The sequence below is a fragment of the Anabrus simplex genome, chromosome 2 (assembly GCF_040414725.1).
Source record: "Anabrus simplex isolate iqAnaSimp1 chromosome 2, ASM4041472v1, whole genome shotgun sequence".
Classification (NCBI taxonomy): Eukaryota; Metazoa; Arthropoda; class Insecta; order Orthoptera; family Tettigoniidae; genus Anabrus; species Anabrus simplex.
In genome coordinates this window covers 337,691,857-337,719,497 of record NC_090266.1, presented here as the reverse complement: position 1 = coordinate 337,719,497, position 27,641 = coordinate 337,691,857, and the positions used below count along the sequence as shown (strand labels likewise).

The 27,641-nt window shown below is 42.6% G+C and overlaps 1 protein-coding gene across 1 annotated transcript in view; it reads right to left on the bottom strand.

Annotated features, from left to right (window-relative positions):
• Gat (GABA transporter) overlaps positions 1 to 27,641 on the bottom strand; it is a 145,240-nt gene that overhangs the window by 68,746 nt on the left and 48,853 nt on the right. Inside the window, exons 2-3 of the mRNA XM_067139069.2 lie at positions 3,421 to 3,848; positions 1,784 to 1,885 (exon numbers count right to left, since the gene is read on the bottom strand). Of these exons, the coding sequence (XP_066995170.1) occupies positions 1,784 to 1,885; positions 3,421 to 3,808 (490 nt within the window). The 5' untranslated portion in view covers positions 3,809 to 3,848. The remainder of the gene's footprint in view (positions 1 to 1,783; positions 1,886 to 3,420; positions 3,849 to 27,641) is intronic.

The window sequence follows — 27,641 nt, the reverse complement described above, 5'->3', positions numbered from 1 at the left end:
GCCATGCGCATCTCTAGAAGGGAGAGTCTGTTTTTTAAATGTCTCGGATTCCTGATGGTGAATTCAATACATGGCCTTCTGTCTAAAACGAGCACGACTTTACAGTTTCAGCCAGACAGAGTATGATTATACACCTGAAGTCAAGAAAATCGGTCAACGTGAGAGTTGGAAAAGCGTAGATTTCCGAAGAGAAATGTCACCAAAATTTGAAACTTCGCTGGAAGGCACAGTAGAGGTAGCAAGTTTTATTAAATTGTCATTACATGGCATGGTGTTATCTGAGCTTTGTGAGTAAATGAGCAATGAATGTATACAATTTTGTTTCATTCGGAAGTTTGCCGGTTTCCTCGGATAAAAGTCTAAACTGTAGTTACTCGAATTTGTTGTCATCACTCGTTGTTGACAAAGTTCGGCGTGCAATTATATCGTAATTTTCGCACATTCTTTCGAAATTAAATGGCATAAATATCTACGTTCATGAAGAGTCCTTAACAGTTCCTTATACCAAAAAATGTTACACAACTATCAACAATTGTTATCTATATATGTAAGAAAGCATTTTCCATTATAATTTACCGGTGGTATTTTATCAGTAAATACAGCGAGACAATCACACCCATCCAATAAGGAAACTGATTCACAGCAGTGGTCAAGGAGCGTGCCCGGGAGGAACTCATATACAGCGATGGCCAAGGAGTGCGTCTCAGAGGAGCTCTCATACATCAGTGGCCAACGAGCGCGTCTGAGAGGACCTCATATACAGCAGTGGCCAAGGAGCGCGTCTGAGAGGAACTCATATACAGCAGTGGCCAAGAAGCGCGTCTGAGAGGAACTCATATAGCCTACAGCAAAGGCCAAGGAGCGCGTCTGAGAGGAACTCATATAGCCTACAGCAAAGGCCAAAGAGCGCGTCTGAGAGAAGCTCCTATATAGCAGTGGCCAAGGAGCGCGTCTGAGAGGAACTCATATAGCCTACAGCAAAGGCCAAGGAGCGCGTCTGAGAGGAACTCATATACGGCAGTGGCCAAGGAGCGCATCTGAGAAGAACTCACATACATCTGTGGCCAAGGAGCGCGTCTGAGAGAAGCTCATATAGCCTACAGCAAAGGCCAAAGAGAGCGTCTGTGAGAAGCTCATATACAGCAGTAGCCAAGGAGCGCATCTGAAAAGAACTCACGTACATCAGTGGCCAAGGAGCGCGTTTGAGAGGAACTCACGTACATCAGTGGCCAAGGAGCGCGTTTGAGAGGAACTCACACGCAGCAGTGGCCAAGCAGCGCAGCCTAGTGATAATGGTGGTAAAAATATATTCTTGTAAAGGAAACGCTAAATGGTTTAAAGCTACGACACAAGATCTGGTGGATATCACTGGCTTCACTTTCTATACTGCGTCGGAATGTTTCCTTCTGACTAGTAGGCTATCTCCTCGTAGGGCAACTGTTAGTTTCAAATATCCATCACCATAACATAGGAGCTTCCTATCTTTCTGGCTCAAGTTAGATTCCCTATTTCGACACCTACGTAAGACTGGTGTGAGAATGTGTACTCAACCTCGGCTAAATAACTGAGAAGAGAAGTAGGTTAAAACGCCATTCTCGGCCATCCAAGAAGTGGACATTCACTTGTACTAAAGATGAATGCTTCTTTCCTATCCTAATCCAGTTTACTGTAGGGGTACAGTCACACACGTCATATTAGACAAACTTGACTCACACAAGTTACACGGGGCTACAAACATCAATGCCTCGCAGTAGCAACAACAAGAAGTAAAGTATCTACTTACCAGTTCGAAGTGACATGAAGAAGTAGAAGATGGCCCAGGCGAGGATGACGATGTAGTAGACATTCATCCAGCAAGACATGACGGCTGCTGCATAACCAATACCTACGACAGAAAACTTAAACATTTTAGCCACTTCATTTGATCTCATCCCTCATTATGTTTACAGTAAGGTTACTCCACCGGCTCAATATCTACAGATATTCTCTCTCATCAATAGTCTATAAATGAGAATAAATAGTCTAAGAATTGATTCAAGCTTGTTGTTTTGCGCGACTGTTGACATCGTAGTCAAAGCCACGCGACCTCCAGTTTTTCGTGGAATCCGAACTATAGAGAAATGACTTTTCGCTTTAAGGATCCCGCATGCATTGATCTGGCACCTTAGCGACAATGTTACTCAGCTATCACAACCTCAAGGAAAAAATATTATGCCTCCTGAAAGCTGAATCCTAACTCTTTCAAATTTCGAAAAAACCCATACCTCTAAAAAAGACGGATGAAAATAGTAACTAACAAGGAAAAACACGATCATGATCAGAATGTAACAGTGAAAATTCACATTTTTTCGAAATAATAAGGCAATGTTTTGCAGAAATGGCTAAGAACTTTTTCCAGTAAACTTATATAGATATACTACTTCACACCGTTTCTGCTGCTGGTCCATACTCAGATTTATCCATGGATTAAAATATCCTCGACACTTTCACTAAGTTATATAATCGAGATGAGGAAACTATTTCACACATGAATGATCAGTGCACCTCGTCAAAGTTATGCATAAGGATTGTGGCAACACACTTCGTATTTTCTAAAAAAAGGTTGCAAAATGGAAGGGTGTTTCAAGGTGTTGATTTATTAAAATTTGTGTTAGTTCTCCCTGTGGTTGCCTGCGACGACAGAGCGAAATTCTTCAACCACGAAACTTATCAGAACATGCTCGAGAACAACTATGACCGAGAAATGCCTTAGTAATTTCGATCGAGAAAGGGAAAAGCTAGCTAAAGCTTACCCTACCGCGCCGTAGGAATGTATGTTTGCATGACGTATTTACGCACTCCTACAGTATAATGTATTTAAGGTTCATTTTCCTTTACACATGAGCATACGAAAATGAACACAACGAAAACTGTACTGATGGACTGTGTCTGGGAGGCGTGAGCAGTCTTAAGGAGAACAATGGATAGGAAGAGCATTAGGAGATACGAGGTTTTGCTGTAACAGCGACGATGTGTTTCATAATTATGTTATAATAATTTCGTATGGCTATTTCTAGCCGAGTGCAGCCCTTGTAAGGCAGACCCTCCGACGAGGGTGGGCATAATTATGTTACATGTTTATAATACACTATCTTAATCATATTATTGTTTAGTTTGTCAAAAAAATTGTTGGGCAATGCATTGATAAGAAACAAATGGAAACACTCTATTAAGGATAATGAGGTGATTAATGAGAATCTGTCGTTCCTGATTTAAGTCCTACTTTATATCCTGTAAATGCTATTCCAGAACTTCTCTTAGCGATACAAGCAACTTGTTCTTGGAACGACCGGTGTATGTATATCCACTGTGAATGAGAAATCCTAGTAGGACGCAAGGTAACTCTCTAAAATCAAAAGGCAGTTTATTATTTGCCCTTACCTTTGAATATTGGTGATATGCGGAAGACTCCAAGGCCCCCAATGGTCAGCATCTGGCCCAGAGCAAGTTCCATGAAAAACATGGGGATTCCTGCAAGGATGAGAGTGAGAAAGTAGGGGATAAGGAAAGCTCCTCCTCCGTTCTTGTAGCACAGATAGGGGAAGCGCCATACATTGCCAAGCCCGATAGCGAGGCCCACCACAGACAGGATGAAGTCCAACTTGCCGGACCACGTGCCTCTGTCTGGCAGATCTTTGGCCTTGCTTTTCACCTCCACCGTCCCCGTGGCGCTCACCGGCCCACTGCCACTGCCGCTGCCACATTGGTTCATCTCCAGGGACAGCAGGTGCTTCTCATTGGTCAGCGCACACTCACGGTTCTCCGTCATGCTGGAAGTCGGCAGTGTTCACGTCATGCCAACCTGCAAACTGAAACAAGAACCCAGCATAAACCGTTGGACCGAAGCCGATCTCCATTCAACAGATTATTATATAGTTGAAACATTTACAGTTCTTCAGATTTTTTAAAAGTTTTTCTTCCCTCACTGAGCAATGTTTTAATTAAATAAGACCTAAATTAATACGATTAACTTCGAAATGGGAACCTTTGCATTGTCCATTCGCTTCATGTGTTTAACAGTTGGTGAATATTTCAGTGCAGTGTTTTTCTCTCTCTGTTGATTAAAATGCAGCAATAGAACTTTACGTATTATTTTTAATTAAAAAGAAAAGAATTGGGTAAAGATTTCTGGCTAAAACACTCTCACGTAGTTGATTGATGATTGATGCTTGTTGTTTAAAGAGGCCTAACATCTAAGGTCATCGGCCCCACACGTAGTTGAAGTTTGCTTTAAAAATTTCAAAGTTACCAATGATTCGCAGCAGGATGATTGTGGTATTTAAATTACTGAAGAGTAAATTCGTGGAAGAGTGTGTGTGTCGCTGGGCAGTAGACTACATAAGCGGTCTAATACATTGAAAGCGTGTCTGTCGACACATCAGCTATGATACGAAATGTATCTCTCAATGACTACAATTTCCTAGAGTAAGGAAAGGGACCACTGGATGCTAAAAACACCAGTACCGTAAGAAGAAGAAGAAGAAAACATTTGATTCAGTTGAAACATTTACAATTATTCAGAATTTTTGAAAGTTTTCCTTCCTTCACTGAGAAAATGAAAACGCACAGCCTGTTTCCAGTCATTTGACCGGGTCAGGAATGGAATGAATGAAGCCGCTATCTAGCGGCGAGGATAGGAATTGTGCCCGCTGCCGAAGCCTGTCGCACTATTCTGGGGCAATGATTAATGACTGACAGATGAAATGAAATGATATTGGAGAGTGCTGCTGGAATGAAAGATGACAGGGAAAACCGGAGTACCCGGAAAAAAACCTGTCCCGCCTTCGCTTTGTCCAGCACAAATCTCACATAGAGTGACCGGGATTTGAACCACGGAACCCAGCGGTGAGAGGCCGGTGCGCTGCCGCCTGAGTCACGAAGGCTTATTCCTTTCACTGAGCAATGTTTTAATTAACTAAAACCTAACTTAAGATTAACTTCAAAATGAGAACATTTGTGTTGTCCATTTGCCTGATGTGTAAGGTCATTTAGGGATATCTCGACACGCTAAGCAAAAACCTGTAATTTTGATCATGCTTTATTTGCAAAATAGTTCAATTTTTACCTGGTGAATTTGTACACAGTTAGTGTATGTTTTCTATTATTTATGGCAAAAAATAACACTTCATATCATTGTAAATTAGAAAATAAGTAAACGATGCAAAAATGTCCACTTCTCCCGCACTTAGGGAGAACCTGACACTAGGTAGGACCTCGGAAGAGTTACACAACTATTGTACACAGTGGGCACATATAAACTGTTCGTCGTTTCCATTTTCCACACACATCTCGTGGAACCATTTCCTGCATTCCCCACTACACTGGACCCATGCCTCATTTCGGTTGTCGTCATAGAAATAGCCATCACATACTGCGCAGTAATTCTCCGAGCAATTACGACTGCTTGATGAACTAATCCTGAGAAGTCACCATGGCGGATTCTTGCACTCTTCTTACACTTCCTTTTCCAGATAGGAGTCTTAATATCGGAACAGGAGATAACTCCTGCACTGAGCAACTCGGAGGTGTAAATGCAGGTGAGGCTTCATGTTCCTGTGATAATGTAGGACTACTGGCCTTAGCTTCTACAGCAATATCTTCTCCAACATGTACGTGATTTGAACCATTTTCGTCTTGCACAAGGTCGTATTCAAAAATGTCTTCTTGGAGGATATCGGGATTGTACGGATAAATGCCACATTTCCTAAATCCGCCGGTAAAATTTCCTGCTGTTGCCGATTTGTCCCAAGCCATCTTTAGAAGGTCTCCAAAATTATCTTTAGTGATCCCCTTTCCCGGGAGTGTCGGGATCTCCCACGCTTGTCATGTCGACATCTCCCCGAGTTACATTGGCAGGCAAGAGGTGGCAGCACTTACCACGCTGAATGATTGGCGATTTGGAAATGACATGGCCGCTTCTCCAAAACGTGCTTTGTGCGCCTAACCTCAAACATTGTCTTAAAAATATCGCATATCTACGTATTTCGTTATACAACCTACTCATTATCTTATAGTACGTTACTTTTCCATCACATATCACTTACATACTGACCTTCAACTATTCAGATGTCTTGTATTTATAGTGATAATCGTCTGCTACCAGGATCACAATGACCACAACACCCTACGGCTCCAATACATGTAGTTACTAGTTCGACCTGTAGAGTACTGTGGTCACCAGTGGCGCTAAGCTTAAAAGTGTCGAGTTCTCCCTCATGTCGGGATCTCCCTAAGTTACCTTATGACAGTTTACGTCCCAATAACTAACTGTACGGTTTCCAGAGATGCCGAGGTACCGGAAATTTATCCCGCGGGAGTTCTTACATGCTGTTGGTGAATCTTACGACACGATGCTGGCGTATTTGAGTATCTTCAATTACCACCCGACTGATCTGGGATCGAACAAGCTATTTTAGGTTCAGAAAGCCATCGCTCTACCATCTGAGCCACTCAGCCGGACAATGTTAGTCAAGCCAAGGAAGTGAGTGCAGGGAGGGTTTCTGGATATTAATTTATTTGGCTTCAGCTATTTCGACACATGACCATATACCATTACACGGCTAGAACCAAGAAATGCCGTGCTATCCACTTCACCAAAAGGAAGTGAACAGTCGGAACGAATTCATAACACAAAGTTGAAAGACAGCTACAGAGAGTAGATACAGTCAGTAAAGCGAAACTTGTAGGCCTATCCGTTGGTGAGTAAATACTGAAATATCATAGTCCGTTAAGTTGAAAGTCACTTTCTATTGTTAAATGATGACCGAGAGTCATAGTCCAGAAGCTAACAGATTCAGGTGCAAATATAACTGACGTACTTCTCCTAGGTAAATACATTTTCAACCTTTCTTGAAAGTACCTATTGTACCTGGGTCCTGGATAATCTGATAGACGGTGACAGGAAGAAAACGTAATGGCGGAACGAGTACGTGTGGAAAATTGGCTTTTACTGTTAAGTCAGCACCAGTGGAATCAGTTCCAGAAAATCAACCCGACTATGACATGCTGACCTTTGACTGTGATCTTCTAGCCAAAATGAACAATGTGACTTGATATGTCACTCGGTCATGACCGGTCATGTAACTTTCAGTCAGAAATGTGAACAGTAATAGAAGTGACAACGTTCTAGATGCCAGTACACCCATGTAATCGTGAAACTTATTAATACAGAAACAATTAATTCATTGAATATTTAATTTGTCTGGATTCTCGGCTGAATCGTCAGTGAAGGGCCTTCGATTAAGCGGGTGCCGGGTTCTATTCTTGGCCGGGCCCAGAATGCTATCAGGTTAATTCGTCAGACTCGGGGATGGGTGTTTTTTTTTTTGCTAGTTGCTTTACATCGCACCGACACAGATAGGTCTTATGGCGACGATGGGACAGGAAAGGGCTAGGAGTGGGAAGGAAGCGGCCGTGGCCTTAATTAAGGTACAGCCCCAGCATTTTCCTGGTGTGAAAATGGGAAACCACGGAAAACCATTTTCAGGGCTGCCGACAGTGGGGTTCGAACGTACTATCTCCCGAATACTGGATACTGGCCGCACTTAAGTGACTGCAGCTATCGAGCTCGGTATGGGTGTTTGTATAACCCTCCCCTTTCATTTCCATACAACATATCACACTGCCAACAACCAGAGACGTGCAATAGTGAAAATATCACTGCATATAGGGTTGGCGTCAGAAAAGGCATCCGGCCGTATAACTGGGCTTAAACCAGATGTATTGTCGACCTCAAGTAATCAACAATATGTCAGGAAGTAGAAGAAGAAGATAGCTGCGCTAACAGACGAACAGATTAGCTATTGTCTCCAGTGAAAGTAGACATGGATTTTGAAAGATAACCTTGATATTCTCCCCTTCAGGCAGTGCCCTATCGCCCATTGTTAGTACTGTTACTTAAAACTAGACCTGAGAAATGAAAATCCACAGCCTGTTTCCAGTCATTCGACCGGGTCAGGAATGAAGGCCCCATCTAGCGGCGAGGATAGGAATTGTGCCGGCTGCCGAAGCCTGTCGCACTCCTCTGGGGTAGTGATTAATGAATGACAGATGAAATGAAATGATATTTGAGAGTGCTGCGGGAATGCACTATGACAGGAATAACTGGAGTACCCGGAGAAAAACCTGCCCCGCCTCCGCTTTGTCCAGCACAAATCTCACATGGATCGACCGCCTGAGCCACGGAGGCTCTACAAATAGACCTGAGAATTGTATTCACAGGGAAGTCTTTACTGCGTCGGCATATCTCAACCAAATGTGGGATTCGATGAATTTCGTGAAAATAAAGGCATAGGATAAACGTTTATACTGCACGTTCGAGCATATTCGGACAAAATACGAATTAAGCGTACATTTGCGTATATTCTAACTTATTTGCATTCCTTTTATTCTCGACGCACAGAAAGCAAGCCAAATTTGAACAAACCTCGGGGGTAACGAATGTGACACGTGCCCGCCTCCAAAAATAAAACTTCGGGCACCCCTCAAATAAAATGTAAAAACTTATTTATTACAACAGATAGAATTAATGTAATATACTGTCAAGTTATATAAACAAAAGTATTATTTAGTATCGATCAGCCTCTGTGGTGTAGTGGTTAGTGTGATTAGCTGCCACCCCCGGAGGTCCGGGTTCGATTCCCGGCTCTGCCACGAAATTTGAAAAGTGGTACGAGGGCTGGAACGGGGTCCACTCAGCCTCGGGGGGTAGAGTAGAGGGGGGTTCGATTTTCTCCTCAACCATCCTGGAAGTAATTTTCCGTGGTTTCCCCACTTCTCGTCCAGGCAAATGCTGGGATTGTACCTAACTTAATACCACGACCGCTTCCTTCCCTCTTCCTTGTCTATCCCTTCCAGTCTTCCCATCCTATCACAAGGCCCTTGTTCAGCATAGCAGGTGAGGCCACCTGGGCGGGGTACTGGTCCACCTCCACAGTTGTATCCCCGACCGAAAGTCTCAAGCTCCAGGACACTGCCCTTGAGGCGGTAGAGGGGGATCCCTCGCTGAGTCCGAGGGATAAACCAACCCTGGAGGCTAAACGGACAACGATACGATACGATTATTTGGTATCGTAAGATTATGAAAACTTAATGTTAATAGGTTTTATTTGATGCCTCCTTGGTTTAGCGGTTGAGCTTCCGAACATCCTACCATGAAACACTTAAATGAACTTTAATTAACTTTAATTGGTTTCATTTTTCAGTAACTACATAACTAGGCCTATACTCTGTAAGCAATAACGAAATCTCGGTTATAATAATGTACTCGAATTTTAAAAAATCGAAAATGTTTCAAAGAAAGTTTGAAAGCTATCAAACCGCACTTGGTGCAGAGAGAGCTCGTTCGAAAATGAGATGACTGATTGCTACTACACCAACATTATACACTGTTCTCGAATAAATGTGTGATACAAGTTAAATGTTCAGCAAAACTTGTGCATAATACGATATCAGATGCACTACACGTTAACAAAGTATCATTTCCTAACTAAAATATGATATTTTGGTATCAATTTCTATTGCTGTAATAATTTGGTGCTGGTCTTTTGTGAGGAGCGTGCATTAGGCTAGATATATATATATTTTTATTCTTTGTGAAGAGTCTTCGGGGCCCCTTAAGGGCCCGGGCCCGCCCGCATTGCAGGCTCTGCAGGCCCTAACGTTACACCCCTGCCAAACCTGCAAGTTTGCGAAGGAAGGGAAGGCCGCCGATATTTCTCGAGTGCCCAGATCAGTGATACTTGCAGGCTGAGATTAAGATATACCATAGTTCCTTCCTGATGAAGCGACCCCCATCCTCGTCCTGCCATTATCCAACAAAAAGTAGAAAAATACAGTTAAACACTGTATGCATCTCTGTCGTTCAGTCTACCGACTTGTGATACCTGTAAACTCACCACATCAGTCAAGAAGTGAAAAAACTCTCATATCACCGTGGGTTTCAGGTTTTGCTTCTCAAAAGATGGAAGTTATGCCAAGTATGCAACAAACAGGTCTGTTGTTTTTACGTCGCACCGACACAGATAGGTCTTATGGCGACGATGGGACAGGAAAGGGCTAGGAGTGGAAAGGAAGCGGCCGTGGCCTTAATTAAGGTACATCCCCCAGCATTTGCCTGGTGTGAAAATGGGAAACCACGGAAAACCATCTTCAGGGCTGCCGACAGTGGGGTTCGAACCTACTATCTCCCGAATACTGGATACTGGCCGCACTTAAGCGACTGCAGCTATCGAGCTCGGTAGGTTTACTTAGGCCTATGCCTTTATGAATATTCTGATTTTTCTCGACAGTCTTTCATTTCCGTTGGCTGGTTGTTGATAAAATATACGAATCTTAAATCGTTATCGTATCTATAAAAATCCGATAGAAAGCTAACTCTCCATAGTTTAAAAGAATGGATGAGAGCTTATACCATTAATGGTTTAAATCCGAAGCCTATGGTCTAGTTTCTTTTCTTTTCTCAGGTGAAATGTGCTACAAGAGCAGCACGATCTGTTCTGGGTGACTTCCAACAAAAATGTAGTGTTACGAAAATATTGCAAACATTGGGCTGGGAAGACTTGGAAGTAAGAAGACGAGCCGTTCGACTAAGCAGAATATTCCGAGCTGTAAGCGGAGAAATGGCGTGGAATGACAAACCTCCTGAGGCCCAGACCATTTTTCTTTTGGTCAAATCTCATAAAAGTGTTTACTTCCCCAACAGTGCCTTGGTGGGTGATAGTGAAGTGAGAAGCACACCACACCAAGGTCAATGAATTTCCGGAAAATGGTAACACAAACTTTTGCAAATTTTTATTTATTTAATTTTTTAAATATAAATAAATGATCCATATTTGAACAGTGTCCTTTCAAAAGGACGCCAGGCCTCAGGAGGTTAATAGACGAGTAACCTCGAATGGCGTATATAAAAGTAGGAGAGATATTGTTGATTAACTAATTAATTCACTGTAAGCCAGGTACAATGCTTTCTGGTCTGATGCTAATGCCACACCGTACTACTACACTGATAACGAATTATGACACCAACGCCTTCATTCTAATAGCTGTTTAATAAAAGCTGTTTATAAACGTAAAATATACTTTTGGTCCAACACGTTGTCCTTCGTTCCCTTTGTAGTAAGAAAATAAGGATCACACAGTTTCATTTCACCAGTAACTTTCTTCAACAGAACAATCAAGATTCCCGCATATATCTCTGTACCACCTTCCATTACGATCCCTTCATCCAGCAAGTGTCTCCTTGAAAGTTTGATATAGTGTGACATGCCCACGAAAACCCATACCTTCCTTTCAGAGTCTGCAGGGTTAATAAAATGTGTGTTCTGTGTTGCTATTTAGAGTTCCTTCCACAGTGCGCCGCAACCTCCTGTATCCGAAATATTGGCTAACACTTTAATTTTGCATCCGGGAGATAGTGGGTTCGAATCCCACTGTCGGCAGCCCTGAAGATGGTTTTCCGTGCTTTCCCATTTTCACTCCAGGCAAATGCTGGTGCTGTATCTTAATTAAGGCCAAGGCCGCTTCCTTACAACTCCTAGGCCTTTCCTATCCCATCGTCGCCATAAGACCTAGCTGTGTCGGTGCGACGTAAAGCCACTAGCAAAAAAAAACACTTTAATTCCTCAAGATTCTACAGCGGTGATGATCTTGAAAAGTAATGATCGTTTCTTAGTCTTAACGAAATCAAAATACACAGGCTGTTTCCATTGAGCGTACAGTCCTCTGATTACTGCTACCTCAACTTTCGAATGGGGACCAAGAATTTGAAGCATTCCGACATGATAAACAACCTTGCAGTTTATGTGCATTCTTCAAAGCTCAGAACACAAAGTGTCTCTGTTCACTTCCAACTTTAGTATGTTACCAAGAATACCGGGACAACAAGTTAACTTCGCGCACCACCTGCTTAAAGTTATTGGTGAGGGCAAAGGGAATCCAAGCTTGTCCTCCCAGAAGTCGTAGGCTTTTGGAGATAAGGCCCTCATTATTACTGAACAGAAAATGTCTTTGCTTGTTCATCGAGTGATTTTTCCTCCATGTGCCAGTGACCGCATCTGCGTAAGTGTGAACAGTCGAGCGAGCCAGTTCTTCAAATGAGAGTTTTCTTCGTGTTTGCATTAAATGACGCAAAGTTCTCGTATTAATTCGTGTGCCTTACTAATATACATTCGAATGTGTTTGCAATGATTCCGTTTTTTATCGGTAATTATTTTGCAATGTTTCTGTTGTTCTTGTTTCAAAATATTAAATTTTGTCTTGAAAGCGTGAACTACTTTCGTTAGAGATTTATTTTCTTCGAGTAATTTATCGCAACGAAAACAGTGAACACAACGCACATTAACTTCTTGAATGGAGATACCCGAGGAATTTTCTTCTATTTCTGTGCCTGGTTCCTTGGGCTTACATTTTCCAGTCTTTCCAAGGCAGGTAAACGAGTTTTTCTTACTTTAAGTCGCAAAGCCGAATTTGAATTACTTGTTTCCTGTTGTTCCGCATGACCTGGTAGTTTTGAGAGATGGGATAACACTTGTCTTCACTATTTGTCTTAGAGATATCCTAACAAACTATTTTTTCAAGTCATCTTCATAATCATAGGTAGAAAAATGAGAAAAAAAATCGCTGCATACATATTATGCATTTTTACAATTAACCAAGTCCAATTGTTTACATTTAGTCAACCAAATTATGCAAGTCACAGGAGCTATTGGGAACCTGTGATAAACCGTGTCTATTCCCAGATATTTTTTGTCTTTCTAGAATAACTTTTCCACGTAGCTACCGCACAACTCATTCTACCTCTCGGAAGAACCTAAGGACAGCAACACAGCTACACGATACTCACTCACAGTTATTGCTTTATAAATACAGTTGGCCTATCTACAAACACGAGATTACAAGACTGCATCACTTAAAGGTACAGTGTTCGCGCAGAACTGGTGATGAGCAGAACAAACCAGAGAAAGTCGCAGCTAGCTACCAGCCGTCTGGTTAGTGACATCACAGCCTCCGACCGGCAGCCACAAGGCTAGGTATATGGTCCTGGTAAGACCTAACAAGTTACCACAGTGACCGATGTTGTCTGTCCCTGAACTCATGAACTTAGTGAGCTCGATACCTACTGACAATGTTCCTTGTCATGGTCGTCCGAGGTTTCTCAGTACATCTATAGGTAAATGATGGGATGGTGTCTTCTTCATCGCTCATTGTCGGCTCCTTCTTAGCCCTGCTCTGAATTTACTCATCACGATGGACATTACAGGAACACAGGTTACCAAGAACATCTCACACAGGCTAGCAAATCATGCGCCAAGAATAACACACCAGCAATGAACGAGCTCCCAACGTAATGAAACCGCTGTTAACAATGACTTGGCGGCGGTGAATGTTGTTTCATGGGCAAGGTAATGGGATCATCGGCAAAAACTGGGCCCTCTTTTCATTTTATAACATGTGACAGTAGACACACGTATCAGCTCAACCACTCATTTCATTTCACCGCAGTGAATGCACTGAAGACTAACCTCACGTTTCGCTAGACACTTCACCAGAATGCTTTCTTAGTTTTCAAAACCTAGTCTAAATCATTCTGGCTATATCATAACACTTCACAATTAACGTGGACAGCGAAATGTTATTAACAGCGCTTGTGAAGTCGAATTCTTCTGAGATTAAATTCTCAGCCTCCTTCTTTCCTGCCACACTGTCAAACGAACACCTCTAACGCTGGTTCAGTCCCTATTCGTACAAATTTCGTATTCACTCAGTCTGTTGAGTCAAAAAATAATCTTCCTATTTCCCAATTCACTTGAAAATATGGTGCAATAACCATCAGGTTTCCTTTTCACTGAATAAACTTGCAAAAGCCATATAGGCCAACCTAGTGTTCACTTAGCATCTACCTCAAGTTTTTCTAGATGGAAAAATAACACTGGCCCTTGTCTATCACTCCTTTCCTAAAATGTTCTTTTCTACAAAATGCAATTCCTGTAGCCTGTAACGGTTCAAATCTCGTTACAAGATGATATCTGTATTTTTATTATTGTATGATTTTATCTGTATTTTATTATTATTATTATTATTATTATTATTATTATTATTATTATCATTATTATTATTATTATGTCAGTATTATTATTATTTTATCTGTGATATTATCACTATTATCGTAATTATCCGTTTTATTCAATTCGATTTTGCAATTGCCTGTTGCTTGCAAGATTGTACTTAGATGTATGCATATATTCGTATGTGTAGAATCACACTCAATACCTGTACAGTGAGAATTGTTGTATATATCAGAGATTGGAAGTGACGTTGTTATGTTGCTATACCAGTGGAGATTCTGCCAAGTCATCGCCGCGCCATGGCTACGGCATTGTATTTATTTAGATATGCGCTCAGCGAGTCGGCCGCCGCAGGGCTATTTCACCACTGTATGTAATATCTGTCGCGTAGGTGGGAGTATGTCATTGTTATTTCTGGAGATTACGTAGTTGTGTCAACCAACGTCTATATAAGGTGGGTGCATATTGTAGCGTCAGTCATTAGTTATACGGATGCAGTACAGTGAAGTAGTCTACTAGATCAAGAGGCCTTAGTTGGTCAGTCAACCAGTGTGAACGAGAGATGGTGAAGACTCAGTGAGCCATTATTGGTCATTGAAAGAGTGAGACCAAATGGTTGGTCCGTCACTTAGTGGAAGACGCGGACGCAAGGCTTACCAAGGAGTCAGAGAGGGCAACCCTGGACCTGCCAAGAGGTCATACCATATTGACTTACAAAGAAGTCAGATGATATGGAGAAGAAGCAGTCTCAAGGATGTATCACCACGTTAGGCGTGACACATCTACAGTAAACACCAGATCAAAGGAATATGTCGTAATTACACTAAAAGTGTTGAAGGTACAGTCAAGTGAATCAGTGAGGGAAATATTTCGTATAAATTGTTAAATGTCCGGTCAAGAAGAATTCAAATTCATGCCTAGTTTCTTTCAGTTGCAATGTCATAATTTCATATTCTCATCTGTTTTATCGTAACAAGACTCACTATTTTTTGATATATTATTTAAAGAATATATAGTGTTCAATCAAACGAGTTCAGAGTTTCATTTCATTGACAGTAAAATATCTTAACCTCAAAATTAATGGGGAAACCGAACGCCAATCTCCTTTTCCCAGAACTTATATGGTATGTTGTCAAAAGTAAGCTTATTACCCCACACCCTAGAGATGGTCAAGAGTCTCATTCTATTATTGCTGTACTGAGTGACAGCTGGCGCCCTTCAAATAACGTATGTGTAAGTAAGCAGGTAACAAGGAAGTGTGAGTACAAGGTTCGACGAGTGTGTATTTTATTTAATGAATGTTAATTTTTTTAATTTCCATTTTAAATGAAGATATTCAGATTTTCAAGTTAAATGCAGTTTTATATATATATGTTTGTAAAATTAGTCAGCTAGTTAGGAACTCCTCAACCCTTGCCCACTGTTTCCAATTTATTTTGTAATCTCCTCATTAAATAATTTTGTACTTTGCAATTGTGTGGGTCTGTGGATAATTAGTTAGCAAGTTGGCGTTTGGTCCAAGGGTTCCCGGGTTCGATTCCCGGCCTTGTCGGGGATTTTAAACTTTGTTCGTTAATCTCTCGGTTTCGAGGACTAGGTGTGTGTGTGGCACCTTCAACATTGGAGTTCGTCCTAGGTAGATCTCCATTCTCACAGACGCGCAGTTCACCCATAGGCGTCAAATAGAAAGTTAGTCAGTTAGTGCTTTTTTACAATTAGCTTTACGTTGCACCGACACAGACAGTTCTTATGGTGACAATGGGACAGGAAAGGGCTAGGAGTGGGAAGGAAACGTATGTGGCCTTAATCAAGGTACAGTCCCAGCATTTGCCTAGTATGAAAATGGGAAACCACGGAAAATTGTCTTCATGACTGTCGACAGTGGGTCGAAAACACTATCTCCCGAGTGCAGGCTCACAGCTGCGCGACCATCGATAGCAGCAGCAGCGGTAGTAGTAGTAGTAGTAGCAGTAGTAGTAGTACTTCGGAATTATCCTCGAAATTCATACCGGCTCCTTCGCTGAATGGTCAGCACAGTGGCCTTCAGTTCAGAAGGCCTCAGATTCGATTCCCAGCTAGGTCGGCGATTTTAGCCGCGTCTTAATACACGCCCCTTCATTATTCACAGCATATCCCACTACCAATCAGCACAGAAACACGCAGTGTTGAATACATCTCTCTCCACATACGGTTGACATCAGGAAAGGCATATGTTACAGCCGTGAAACTCAGCTTAACCCACAAGTAGTGGAGATCCCAAGTAACTGGGAAAAAGGCCAGGAAGAAGTAGAAGAGGAATACCAATCTCCTTCAAAATCCTGTTTCCTATTCAATGTAATTTTATCTACTTGTCAACCTTCTCGTATGGATTTTCGCTAATGGTCCGGCCATAAATATCACATAACATAAAGCCGTATCTGTTAGTAGCAGTCATAAAACATCACGACGTTCATTGAACGTGAAGATATATTTTACACCAGTCCACTGTCTTTCTAGTACTGCTCTCTATAAGTTAGGCATACACAGTAAGCGTATGATCCACCACCTACAAGCTCTCTTCTAGCAATAATTCTAATAATTTGAATTCTAATAGTCACTAAAGCAATTGTATAAAACTTCGCATAAATAAGATAAGTGTATTTTTTGGATTCCTAAAACTCGTATTGATCTAGAGCCTTATATGAGTGCAGTACTGAGGAGATCGAGTGAGATGTGTCAGAAATAGCCTGCTGTAATACAGTAAAGATCAGTATAAACATTACGAAATTATACTTTTAGTTAACAAGAAATACATGTTTCAAAGAGAGAGGAGAATTGATGGCGTGACACTGAAATTTATAGTATCTATTGGCTTTACGTCGCATCGACACAGATAATTCTTATGACGACGATGGGACAGGAAAGGGCTAGGACTGGGAAGGAAGCGGCCGTGGCCTTAATTAAGATATAGCCCCAGCATTTGCCTGGTGTGAAAATGGGAAACCACGGGAAACCATATTCAGGGCTGCCGACAGTGGGGTTCGAACCCACTATCTCCCGAATACTGGATACTGGCCGCACTTAAGCGACTGCAGCTATCGAGCTTGGTGACACTGAAATGAAATCCTGTCCTCATTGCACTATTCTTAACTCCCATTTCAATAAGATATCCCTATCATACAATTCTAGACCGAATGTTTGAGTGTCACATTGTTTCTTCTTTCCTCCACGTTTTTCTGCCTTGTGGGATGTTATTAGACACTTTTCCCACCTTTATTCGATAGTGGTGCTCACATGTCAATGGCATACAGCCTTCACATCATTTGTTGTGTGGTGGTATTTACTCGACAGGTGCACGACTATGCCAATAGCAGCCATGTTGAAACATCGGATCTCCTAATACTGGGCGTGAGTATTCCACGTGCTGCTGGCGAGAGGAGGAACAGAAAGGCAAGTAAACTCCCGCTCGGGATGCCTGATCTGAGACCTATGAATTAGCTTTAGCTATGGCTAGGTCGTCAGGTTCTAGGTTTAGATAAGGCTCTTGATTTCGATTGGTCTCTTATAGTGAAGACCTAATCGCAGCTTCAAGCAATACAATGTGAATAAAGTAGGCCTACTCTCCTGCACTCCTCACTTATTATAGACACAAACGTCCAGTATCTGGCATGAAAAATAAAATTATACCGCAGAACAAACGAGAAAAATCAATGTACTGAAGAATGAAGTCGGAGCCCAGATGGTGAAAGTAGTCTTTCCAAGTGTATACGAGAGTGGACCGAAAAGGAACGCACATATGTTAAAAGAAATATCTATTGAGTAAGGAAAACAAAAAATGCACAATGCATGAACCAAGCCACTCAAGATATTTCTCCTATCACGACATTAAGTTGAATAACCCTCGATCATAGAAACCCGCTCCCTGGCTGTATAACCACCTGTGTATGACCTATTTATCGTCTTCAGCTTAATCAATGCATTGACCACCTAGGAATTTCTTCAGTGTTCCGAAGAGGTGACAATATCGCCTGAACGTCACGGCTTCTGCTCGTGCAAACGTTGAGAGGTAGAACTGGGAGGAACTCAGTCATACACCCTACAGTTCGGACTTTGCACCATCTGACTTTCACCTCTTCGTGCCACTAAAGAAATTCCTAGCACGTCAACGCTTCCGTTCAGATGGAGAAGTGAAATAGGTCCTACCTATATGACTACATTCTCAGGGAATGGAGTTCTATGATCGAAACATATTTACCATTGTATTACATGGGAGAAGTGTCTCGAGAGGCTTTATTCATGTGTTAAAAATAGGTCAAACCTGTAAACCTGTATTTTTGTACATATTTATTTGTTTGACTTACTCATTAACAATTTCACACAAAAAACGTTGGGGTGAGCTCTGTCACCTGTTCCGACCACTGAAGATATTCTTAGGATATCAACTCATTGGTTCAGATAAAGGCGATAAATCGGTCGTTCGCAGGTGGCTGTACTCCCAGGGAACGACTTCCATGAACGATGTAGATATTCAACTTGGTCTTGTGGCGGAAGAAATATCTCGAGAGACGCCTCATGTGCTGAGAAAAATGTAAAACCAGTAGTTTCCTTGTGCGTACTTTTTGTTTCCTTACTTTCTTGTTACCTTTCGATACAGCCTCGTATTTTTTGTAACTGTCGTACACTCACTTACGGAAATATAGGCCTTCGTTTTTCAAGTTCGAAGGCACCTATCCCAAAACGTCTGACTTTTATCTGTTCGAACCACTGAAGAAATGGCTAGAAGGTCAACGCTTCGGTTCATTTCATCCTTGCCCGTCAACATGGACCTAATTTCCAATTATAATTCATATTTCGTAAAATTCCATGGAGTGTGTTTGTGTTTATTTTCTACCTGCGTGTATTAGGAACCTGGAAACAGACATGTAACAATGGTATTTCAAAATTTATTTCTTTTCCTGGAAGTTCAGCGTCGCACCAATTCAGACAGGCTTTTTGGTGACGGTGGTATAAGAAAGTGCTGGGACTGGTAAAGAAGTGACGGTGCCATTAATTAAAACAGAGCCTTTTTTCCGTCCTTGCATCACCGAAAACCTTCCATGTGTTAGTACGAAGTTAAACCATTAGAAAAAATGAAAAATGGCACGTTTGGTCGCCACTACATTCGTCCTGGTATCGTCTTACTGAATCATGGCCTGTAATTTGTTAGCTATAAGAACGGAAGCTCCACTAGCTTCAAAAAATCACTGGCATAGTGGGTGCAAGTAACGGCAGTCAGATACCACACGAAATATAATTTCCTGACACATCCTTTAGCATCCCAACCATAAAATACCCGTTGATGTGGCATCACCTATGTGAATACAGTCCTGATAACTCCGTTCACTAGGTCGTTCTTTCACGTAGGTCATCCAACACGCTCGATCGAGAAAAAGCGTGATTCGTCGGGAAACCAATATTCTGCTGATGTTATTTCCAGTCTCTCTATTCGTTGTACCAACGAAGCGTGGTAGTCTTTTGATGGACTGACAAGGGTAGGTAACCTTCGGAGAGGGTAACGGTCATGTAATAGACGGCGGCAAACTGCTGTGGAGAACATTGAATGAATTTATACTGCACTGACACAGCACATCGAACAGGATGGTCATTCATTGACATTATTACAAGATGACAATTTTCGTCTAGAATTTTTCAGCATCTGACGTCCGGAATGTTGTATGTACTACATTAAATAATTTTCTCCATGCTTTTCGCGCAACAGAAACACCGTTCACCACCGATATACAGTTTTCTAAAACGATGCATTATGCTCTCACACGTCAAGAATTCGATATTTTCCATACGAACTAAGTTAACTATACGGCTTTCTGCAGCAAATCACTTCTACAAAAGACTACTGATAAACAAGCACGGACAGTCGGACTCGAAGCCACAGGTGTGTAGACACAGCACGCGACGTAGTAGATCCACAATACCTAGATCAACGACAACACAATGCCAATCATACACTGACTGACAGAGCAAATGCAACACCAAGAAGGAGTGGTTCGAAAGGGATGAAAGTTGGGGAAAAAACAGAGACGGCACGAACGAATAATTGATGTTTATTTCAAACCGATATGAGGGTTACACAATGCCCACGGCATCGACTCAGTAGGATGTAGGACCACCGCGAGCGGCGATGCACGCAGAAACACGTCGAGGTACAGAGTCAATAAGAGTGCGGATGGTGTCCTGAGGGATGGTTCTCCATTCTCTGTCAACCATTTGCCACAGTTGGTCGTCCGTACGAGGCTGGGGCAGAGTTTGCAAACGCCGTCCAATGAGATCCCACACGTGTTCGATTGGTGAGAGATCCGGAGAGTACGCTGGCCACGGAAGCATCTGTACACCTCGTAGAGCCTGTTGGGAGATGCGAGCAGTGTGTGGGCGGGCATTATCCTGCTGAAACAGAGCATTGGGCAGCCCCTGAAGGTACGGGAGTGCCACCGGCCGCAGCACATGCTGCACGTAGCGGTGGGCATTTAACGTGCCTTGAATACGCACTAGAGGTGACGTGGAATCATACGCAATAGCGCCCCAAACCATGATGCCGCGTTGTCTAGCGGTAGGGCGCTCCACACTTACTGCCGGATTTGACCTTTCTCCACGCCGACGCCACACTCGTCTGCGGTGACTATCACTGACAGAACAGAAGCGTGACTCATCGGAGAACACGACGTTCCGCCATTCCCTCATCCAAGTCGCTCTAGCCCGGCACCATGCCAGGCGTGCACGTCTATGCTGTGGAGTCAATGGTAGTCTTCTGAGCGGACGCCGGGAGTGCAGGCCTCCTTCAACCAATCGACGGGAAATTGTTCTGGTCGATATTGGAACAGCCAGGGAGTCTTGCACATGCTGAAGAATGGCGGTTGACGTGGCGTGCGGGGCTGCCACCGCTTGGCGGCGGATGTGCCGATCCTCGCGTGCTGACGTCACTCGGGCTGCGCCTGGACCCCTCGCACGTGCCACATGTCCCTGCGCCAACCATCTTCGCCACAGGCGCTGCACCGTGGACACATCCCTATGGGTATCGGCTGCGATTTGACGAAGCAACCAACCTGCCCTTCTCAGCCCGATCACCATAACCCTCGTAAAGTCGTCTGTCTGCTGGAAATGCCTCCGTTGACGGCGGCCTGGCATTCTTAGCTATACACGTGTCCTGTGGCACACGACAACACGTTCTACAATGACTGTCGGCTGAGAAATCACGGTACGAAATGGGCCATTCGCCAACGCCGTGTCCCATTTATCGTTCGCTACGTGCGCAGCACAGCGGCGCATTTCACATCATGAGCATACCTCAGTGACGTCAGTCTACCCTGCAATTGGCATAAAGTTCTGACCACTCCTTCTTGGTGTTGCATTTGCTCTGTCAGTCAGTGTATTTTCATGAGTGCTACGCAGTGAACTTCTTCGTGAAAGTCAAACCATCACGACTCCTTTATGGAGTTCAAGTATTCCTTATAAAATATTACTAAACTTCTTAAGATACAGGAATTAATTAGTTTTGTTTGGGAAACTCTGCTGAAACAAACGATATGAAGCTTATCTGAACACATTTTGCATGTATTTCTAGTATATGAGGTACATTTCAAATACCAATAATTATTACTGTAATTAAAGAATGCTCCATCTTCAAAATTTTCAGATTCCAAATCTAATGAAAGATCGTAAAATTGTATACGAACGCAAATTGTGAGAATCAAGATAATCTTTCAATTATTAATTTATTTGCATATCTACGAATACCCTTTATACACATATAATGGCACATTGGGCTGTGAATACCAGAAGGTGGCCAATTTCTTACAATATCACTAGTAATAAGACGGCCTGTAATTAAACCCTTGCTTCATAAATGTCGACCTCGCGTCTCGGCAAATTTCTTTCACACGCCTCCCTTATTGCATATCATTTCGTACTGAACGAAATATAACTGAAGTCTGCTTTCTCTTCCAACCCTCCACAAAATGTAAAAATAAAAACCAATCGAAATAGAATTATGTGAATTCATTAAAATCGTAATGAAAGCAACATTTAAAATGTCACAAAAATGTAGCACGCTATCATAATCGATAATACTCGAATAAAAGTTTATAAAGGAAGCTACATGAGCCCGTTAAACACAGTAACGGCATGGTTGAAAAATAGTAGCCAGTTTTTTAAAATTTCGTGTGGCTATTTCTAGCCGGGTGCAGCCCTTGTAAGGCAGACCCTCCAATGAGGGTGGGCGGCATCTGCCATTTGTAGGTAACTGCGTGTTATTGTGGTGGAGGATAGTGTTATGTGTGGCGTGTGAGTTGCAGGGATGTTGGGGACAGCACAAACACCCAGCCCCCGAGCCATTGGAATTAACCTATGAAGGTTAAAATCCCCGTCCCGCCTGGGAATCGAACCCGGGACCCTCTGAACCGAAGGCCAGTACGCTGAACATTCAGCCAACGAGTCGGACATTAGCCAGTTAATGAGCCCCTATTACAAAAATTGTCTTACGGTACAAATGGCACATCAGAACGAAAAAATTCGTACTAGATATCGAAGACAGACTCTATACCGGAAAACTCACGGCTCGAACCCTTCCACCTTTTCTCCTGTAATCAGTTCGAGGGGACTAAGGTTTATTACCCTATTTTGTAGATTTTCATGAGATGGGAGTGCTGAAATCTGTATTTTGTAAGATTTGTTGAGATGGAAGTGGGGGAGACTGTCTCGTATAGTATTGTAAATACTGTGAGTGATCGAATGAAGGCATGATACGATCAACGAGCGGATATCATGAGAACGACCTAGTGTGGGTGTATAGGCCCGTAAGGAAGAGACACTTGTGTCCCAAGGTCCAGAAGGCATGGAACGGCCCTTATCGCGTTCGGAATGATATCATCTATCGCATACAACGGAACCCAAGATGCAAGACGAAGGTGGTGCATTTGGACCGATTGGCGCCTTATCGAAGAGCAGCTGAAGAAGATAAAGATCACAGTGATCAGCTCTTAAAGGCGGCAGCACCTGGTATTGCCGGGAAGTCAGGCTGGCGAGTTCCCGGCCGACCCGCGGGTATATGACGACTTCTCCTTATATTGTGATGTACGGCTGGTGTCTCCGTGGATTTTCTGGAAGGCGACAGTAGAACGTTCCTATTCTGGCCACACCCCGAAGATACAAGAACTTCATCAGGTGTACAGAAAGAGGCTCACCTCAAACAAGAGTTGTCCTTGTTTAGTGTTGGTCGTAGTTGAGTTGTTGGTGCTAGGTTGTCGAGTGATATGTGTTGAGTAGTTCAGTGTGTAGAATAGTCACGCTTGCGACTTATCGGCCTTGTCTGGAGTCGACCCATGTGTATAGTAGACGTGCGTTGTGGTAGTCAAGAAAGACGTGTTCGAACCTGTCTGCATGAGCTGTTGTGTGAAGTGATTGGTGCTTGTGAAGCCAAATGAAAGGTGAGAAGGATTGCGGAAAGATCGTCCGTTCCAGGTAAACACCAGCAAGCCGGAGAGCCACTGTAAGGACAAGAAACTTTAGTAAATAGAAACTAAGTAGTGAAGTGTTGTCATTTATTGTCAAGTATAATTATGTGTATGTGTGTAGTAATTGGGTCATCCTAGATTAAATTAGTCCAATAAACCCGCCAGTTTCATTCGTAAAAATAATAATATGTGGGATGATGATAATACAGTAAGGAAGGGAGAAGGTGAAACCTGGTGTCGGCCATAATCTACTCCTGTCGAATAACACCAAGGGGTCTGCTCAACATTTAACCACCGAGCTCGATAGCTGCAGTCGCTTAAGTGCGGCCAGTATCCAGTATTCGGGAGATAGTAGTTTCGAACCCCACTGCCGGCAGCCCTGAAGATGGTTTTCCGTGGTTTCCCATTTTCACACCAGGCAAATGCTGGGGTTGTACCTTAATTAAGGCCACGGCCACTTCCTTCCCACTCCTAGCCCTTCCCTGTCCCATCGTCGCCATAAGACCTATCTGTGTCGGTGCGACGTAAAGCAAGTAGTACATTTAACCTCTCCATCCCCGCCGGGCTGAGTGGCCCAGACAGTTGAGGCGCTGGCCTTCTGACCCCACCGTGGCAGGTTGGATCCTGGCTCAGTCCGGTAGTATTTGAAGGTGCTGAAATACGTCAGCCTCTTATCAGTAGATTTACTGACACGTAAAAGAAATCGTGCGTGACAAAATTCTGGCACCTCCTCGGAGTCTCCGAAAACCGTAAAAGTAGTTAGCGAGATGTATAGCCAATAACATCATTATTATTACGTCTCCATGTGACGGATGAATCACCATCAACAGCGTCATATGCCCTCAACCCATACGAATAATGTGGAGAGATTTAATTGAATCCGGGTTTTTGACGTGGAATCTAGTGATTAGTAATACCACCATCTCCCCTATCTTGCCGGCCAACATTCTGATCGTGAAAGTGTTTTCCACCAACGGGACTCGAACAGGTTAACCACGATGTCATACCTTATCGACTTGACGCCTTAAAAACCATGGCCAACAGGCGGCCTATAATAATAATAATAATAATAATAATAATAATAATAATAATAATAATAATAATAATAATAATAATAATAATAATGTTCATAATTTTAAGGGCGAACATCGACGTCATAGACCTCAGAACGTCTTTCGATTACTATTCCTCGTCATCTTTAAGTTGTCTATAAACATGGATTTCTGTTGAATTAGAAATTTGAGCCACCCTTCAAAATGTGTAATATGTGATACCATTTTTTCTTATGATAAGGACATGTCCATGGGTTGAGGACCCTGGCAGATTCACAACCGGATGTGCTCTTAATGATAACTGGCCGCTGGTCGTCTTGGACGGCAAAACTTCAACAAAAAGCCAGCAAATGCAGTCGCAATCGGCCGATGATTCCCTTGTCTACGTTCGTAAACATGCAGCAAAATGTGACATGTACAAGCTCAACTGTATGGATTCCTTGGAAGTCAATACTTTTATTGTGTGTGTCAGTGAGGTGTGGTCCACTACACATCCTCACTGGACAGCATTGATCGTCCACCTTTCCATTCGCACCACAAATGGGAATATGACTACTGGCATGGGACAGTGGTCAAGCATCATCATCTCTTGAAATGACTCTTCAAGTGCACACACATAACAGTACTCAGTATACCTCTCCTGTTTGTAATGAAATGTCGTATGGCTTTTAGTGCCGTGATATCTCAGGAAGGGTTCGGCTCGCCAGATTCAGGTCTTTCTATTTGACACCCGTAGGCGACCTGCGCGTCGTGATGAGGATGAAATGATGATGAAGAAAACACATACACCCAGCCCCCGTGACAATGGAATTAACCAATTAAGGTTAAAATCTCCGACCCGGCCGGGAATCGAACGCGGCACCCTCTTAACCGAAGGCCAGTACGCTGACCGTTCAGCCAACGAGTCTGACCTCCTGTTTGTTAAGACATGTTATAGAGTCAACGCGTTTTATGTGAAGGTTCGCTCATAGTGGAGTTAATACACGCATTAAAATCACTTTTCCAGTCCTATATTTTTCACTCTGATAAAGTGACAAGAATGCAAAATGTGCATATTCATATAACTTTTCCGTTGCTGTTACAGTTCCTAGAAGGAATGGTTATTAAATGCATTTTTAAATGGAAGTAAAAAGCGTTTGGATACAGCAAATTTAATATCCAAGAATCAAAGCATATATCGTCGCTGCGCGACCAAAACCTCATATACCACAATGCACTTCCTATCCATTATTTCCCTGGAATAATATTTATGCTACAAGAAATTTCGTAAACATTCCCATGTGTTTCCCGTTAGTTTTAATGAATACAGAATATCTTAAGATCGTCAAACTGTATTCCTCACCATTAATAGTTCGTTATCATAATGAACACCATGTTTACCTACAATCAAAACTGTTTTCTCGTTCATATTTTGTAGATCCATCTGTTTATATTTTTTGATAGGCTGTGATGGGTAATGACATTTAGGGCACGACTGGTGCATCTGGGTACTACGAAAATGTCACTCGCTGGGTCAGTCATGCTACAGTAGCACTTTTGGCTCAGTGGGGAAAGGAATGCCGAATATCTCAATATTAGTACATTTCATTATAGCGTCGCCATAGATTTGTGCAGTTTCCGTATAACACCATAATATTTGGAGGTGCTATTTGAGGATCAAGCTAACCTGTGGGTTAATGACTAAACATACGTATGTATGGATAAGCAAGTGACCTCTGAAACGATTATGTCCCCCACCTCGCCAAGAGTATAGTATATTCGTTATGGAACACTTAACACTGCTTGATATTTATTCGATAGCTTAAGCACACAGTGATACTAAAACCATAGTATAGCCATGTGTTTCCTAGGGGTCTTCTGTATCCCTTCTGTGTCGCCATAAGTTACAAGTTTTCATTTTCTCCAAACGTGATTGTTTTCTGAGAAGAGAACATCTTCGTTACTACAGGGTTTTTGGTATGAAACCTGACCGCTCGCATGTGGCTGAGCCAGTGCCGGTCGACACCCTGACTTCCCCCACACCCACGGCCCATCTGGCTGTCTTCACTTCTTAAATCTGTAAATCTGCATGTATAGTACCTTAGAAACTAAACTTTCTTACCTCATTACAAATGCTGGGAACGTCGTCCTTCCGCAGCTAAAGAGGCATTTGTAACCGGGCAGACATATTTTGATGGACTGATGACACGAATTACTCGCAAAGACGCACACGCGCTATGGGATCAGCTGGCTTGAAATTATGAACACGTGTGCATTTTTAAGGTTTTTGTTTTAGTAATTTTGATGTTGTATGTGCAGAAATCACTGAAAACCCAGCTTTCTGTACTAATTTCGGCAGTGATTTTCGTGGCGAACGTTGAAGTTTTGTGCCAGTTTCGATTGATGTTCCTTCTGTTAACACTGTAAGTCTTCGCGTGTGTTTCTGGTTTAACACTGAATCAGTAATCTTAATTTTATTCACAAGATCGTGTACTGAAGTAGTGAAAACATGGGAAGTGAGGGACAGGAAGGGAGTCAGACAGCCAGGTGGACCGCGGGTGTAGGGGAAGCCGACCAGTCAGCCGTCCTTGTCTTAGCTGCGCGTGAGCGGTCAGATTTTATACGGAAAACCTTGTGTTTAACACTGGTTTTCCTGAGCAACCTCGATTCCTCTATACAGAACATGCAATACATTGTTTAGCGTGGCTAGAGTAGTTGCAAACAGTGTTTTAGTGCCCTAGCTCTAACAGTAAGCGCCAATCTCGAAGGACGCTACTTATCTTTGCTCGCCCTTCTTGTCCGTTGTATTTACCTTCGGAATCTTCTCTTCTTGGAGTAGAGCAACAACCATTCCTTAGAGACATTCCGAAAGTCTGAAGACATTATAGGCTCACAAATAGGAAAATTGGTTTACAACTTGGATTAGAAAATAAGTTTCTAATTTTTCAAGAATTGTTAATATTACATGCATATTTGTATTTACTTCAACGTGTATTCATTTACTGTATAAGATTAAACAAAAGGTA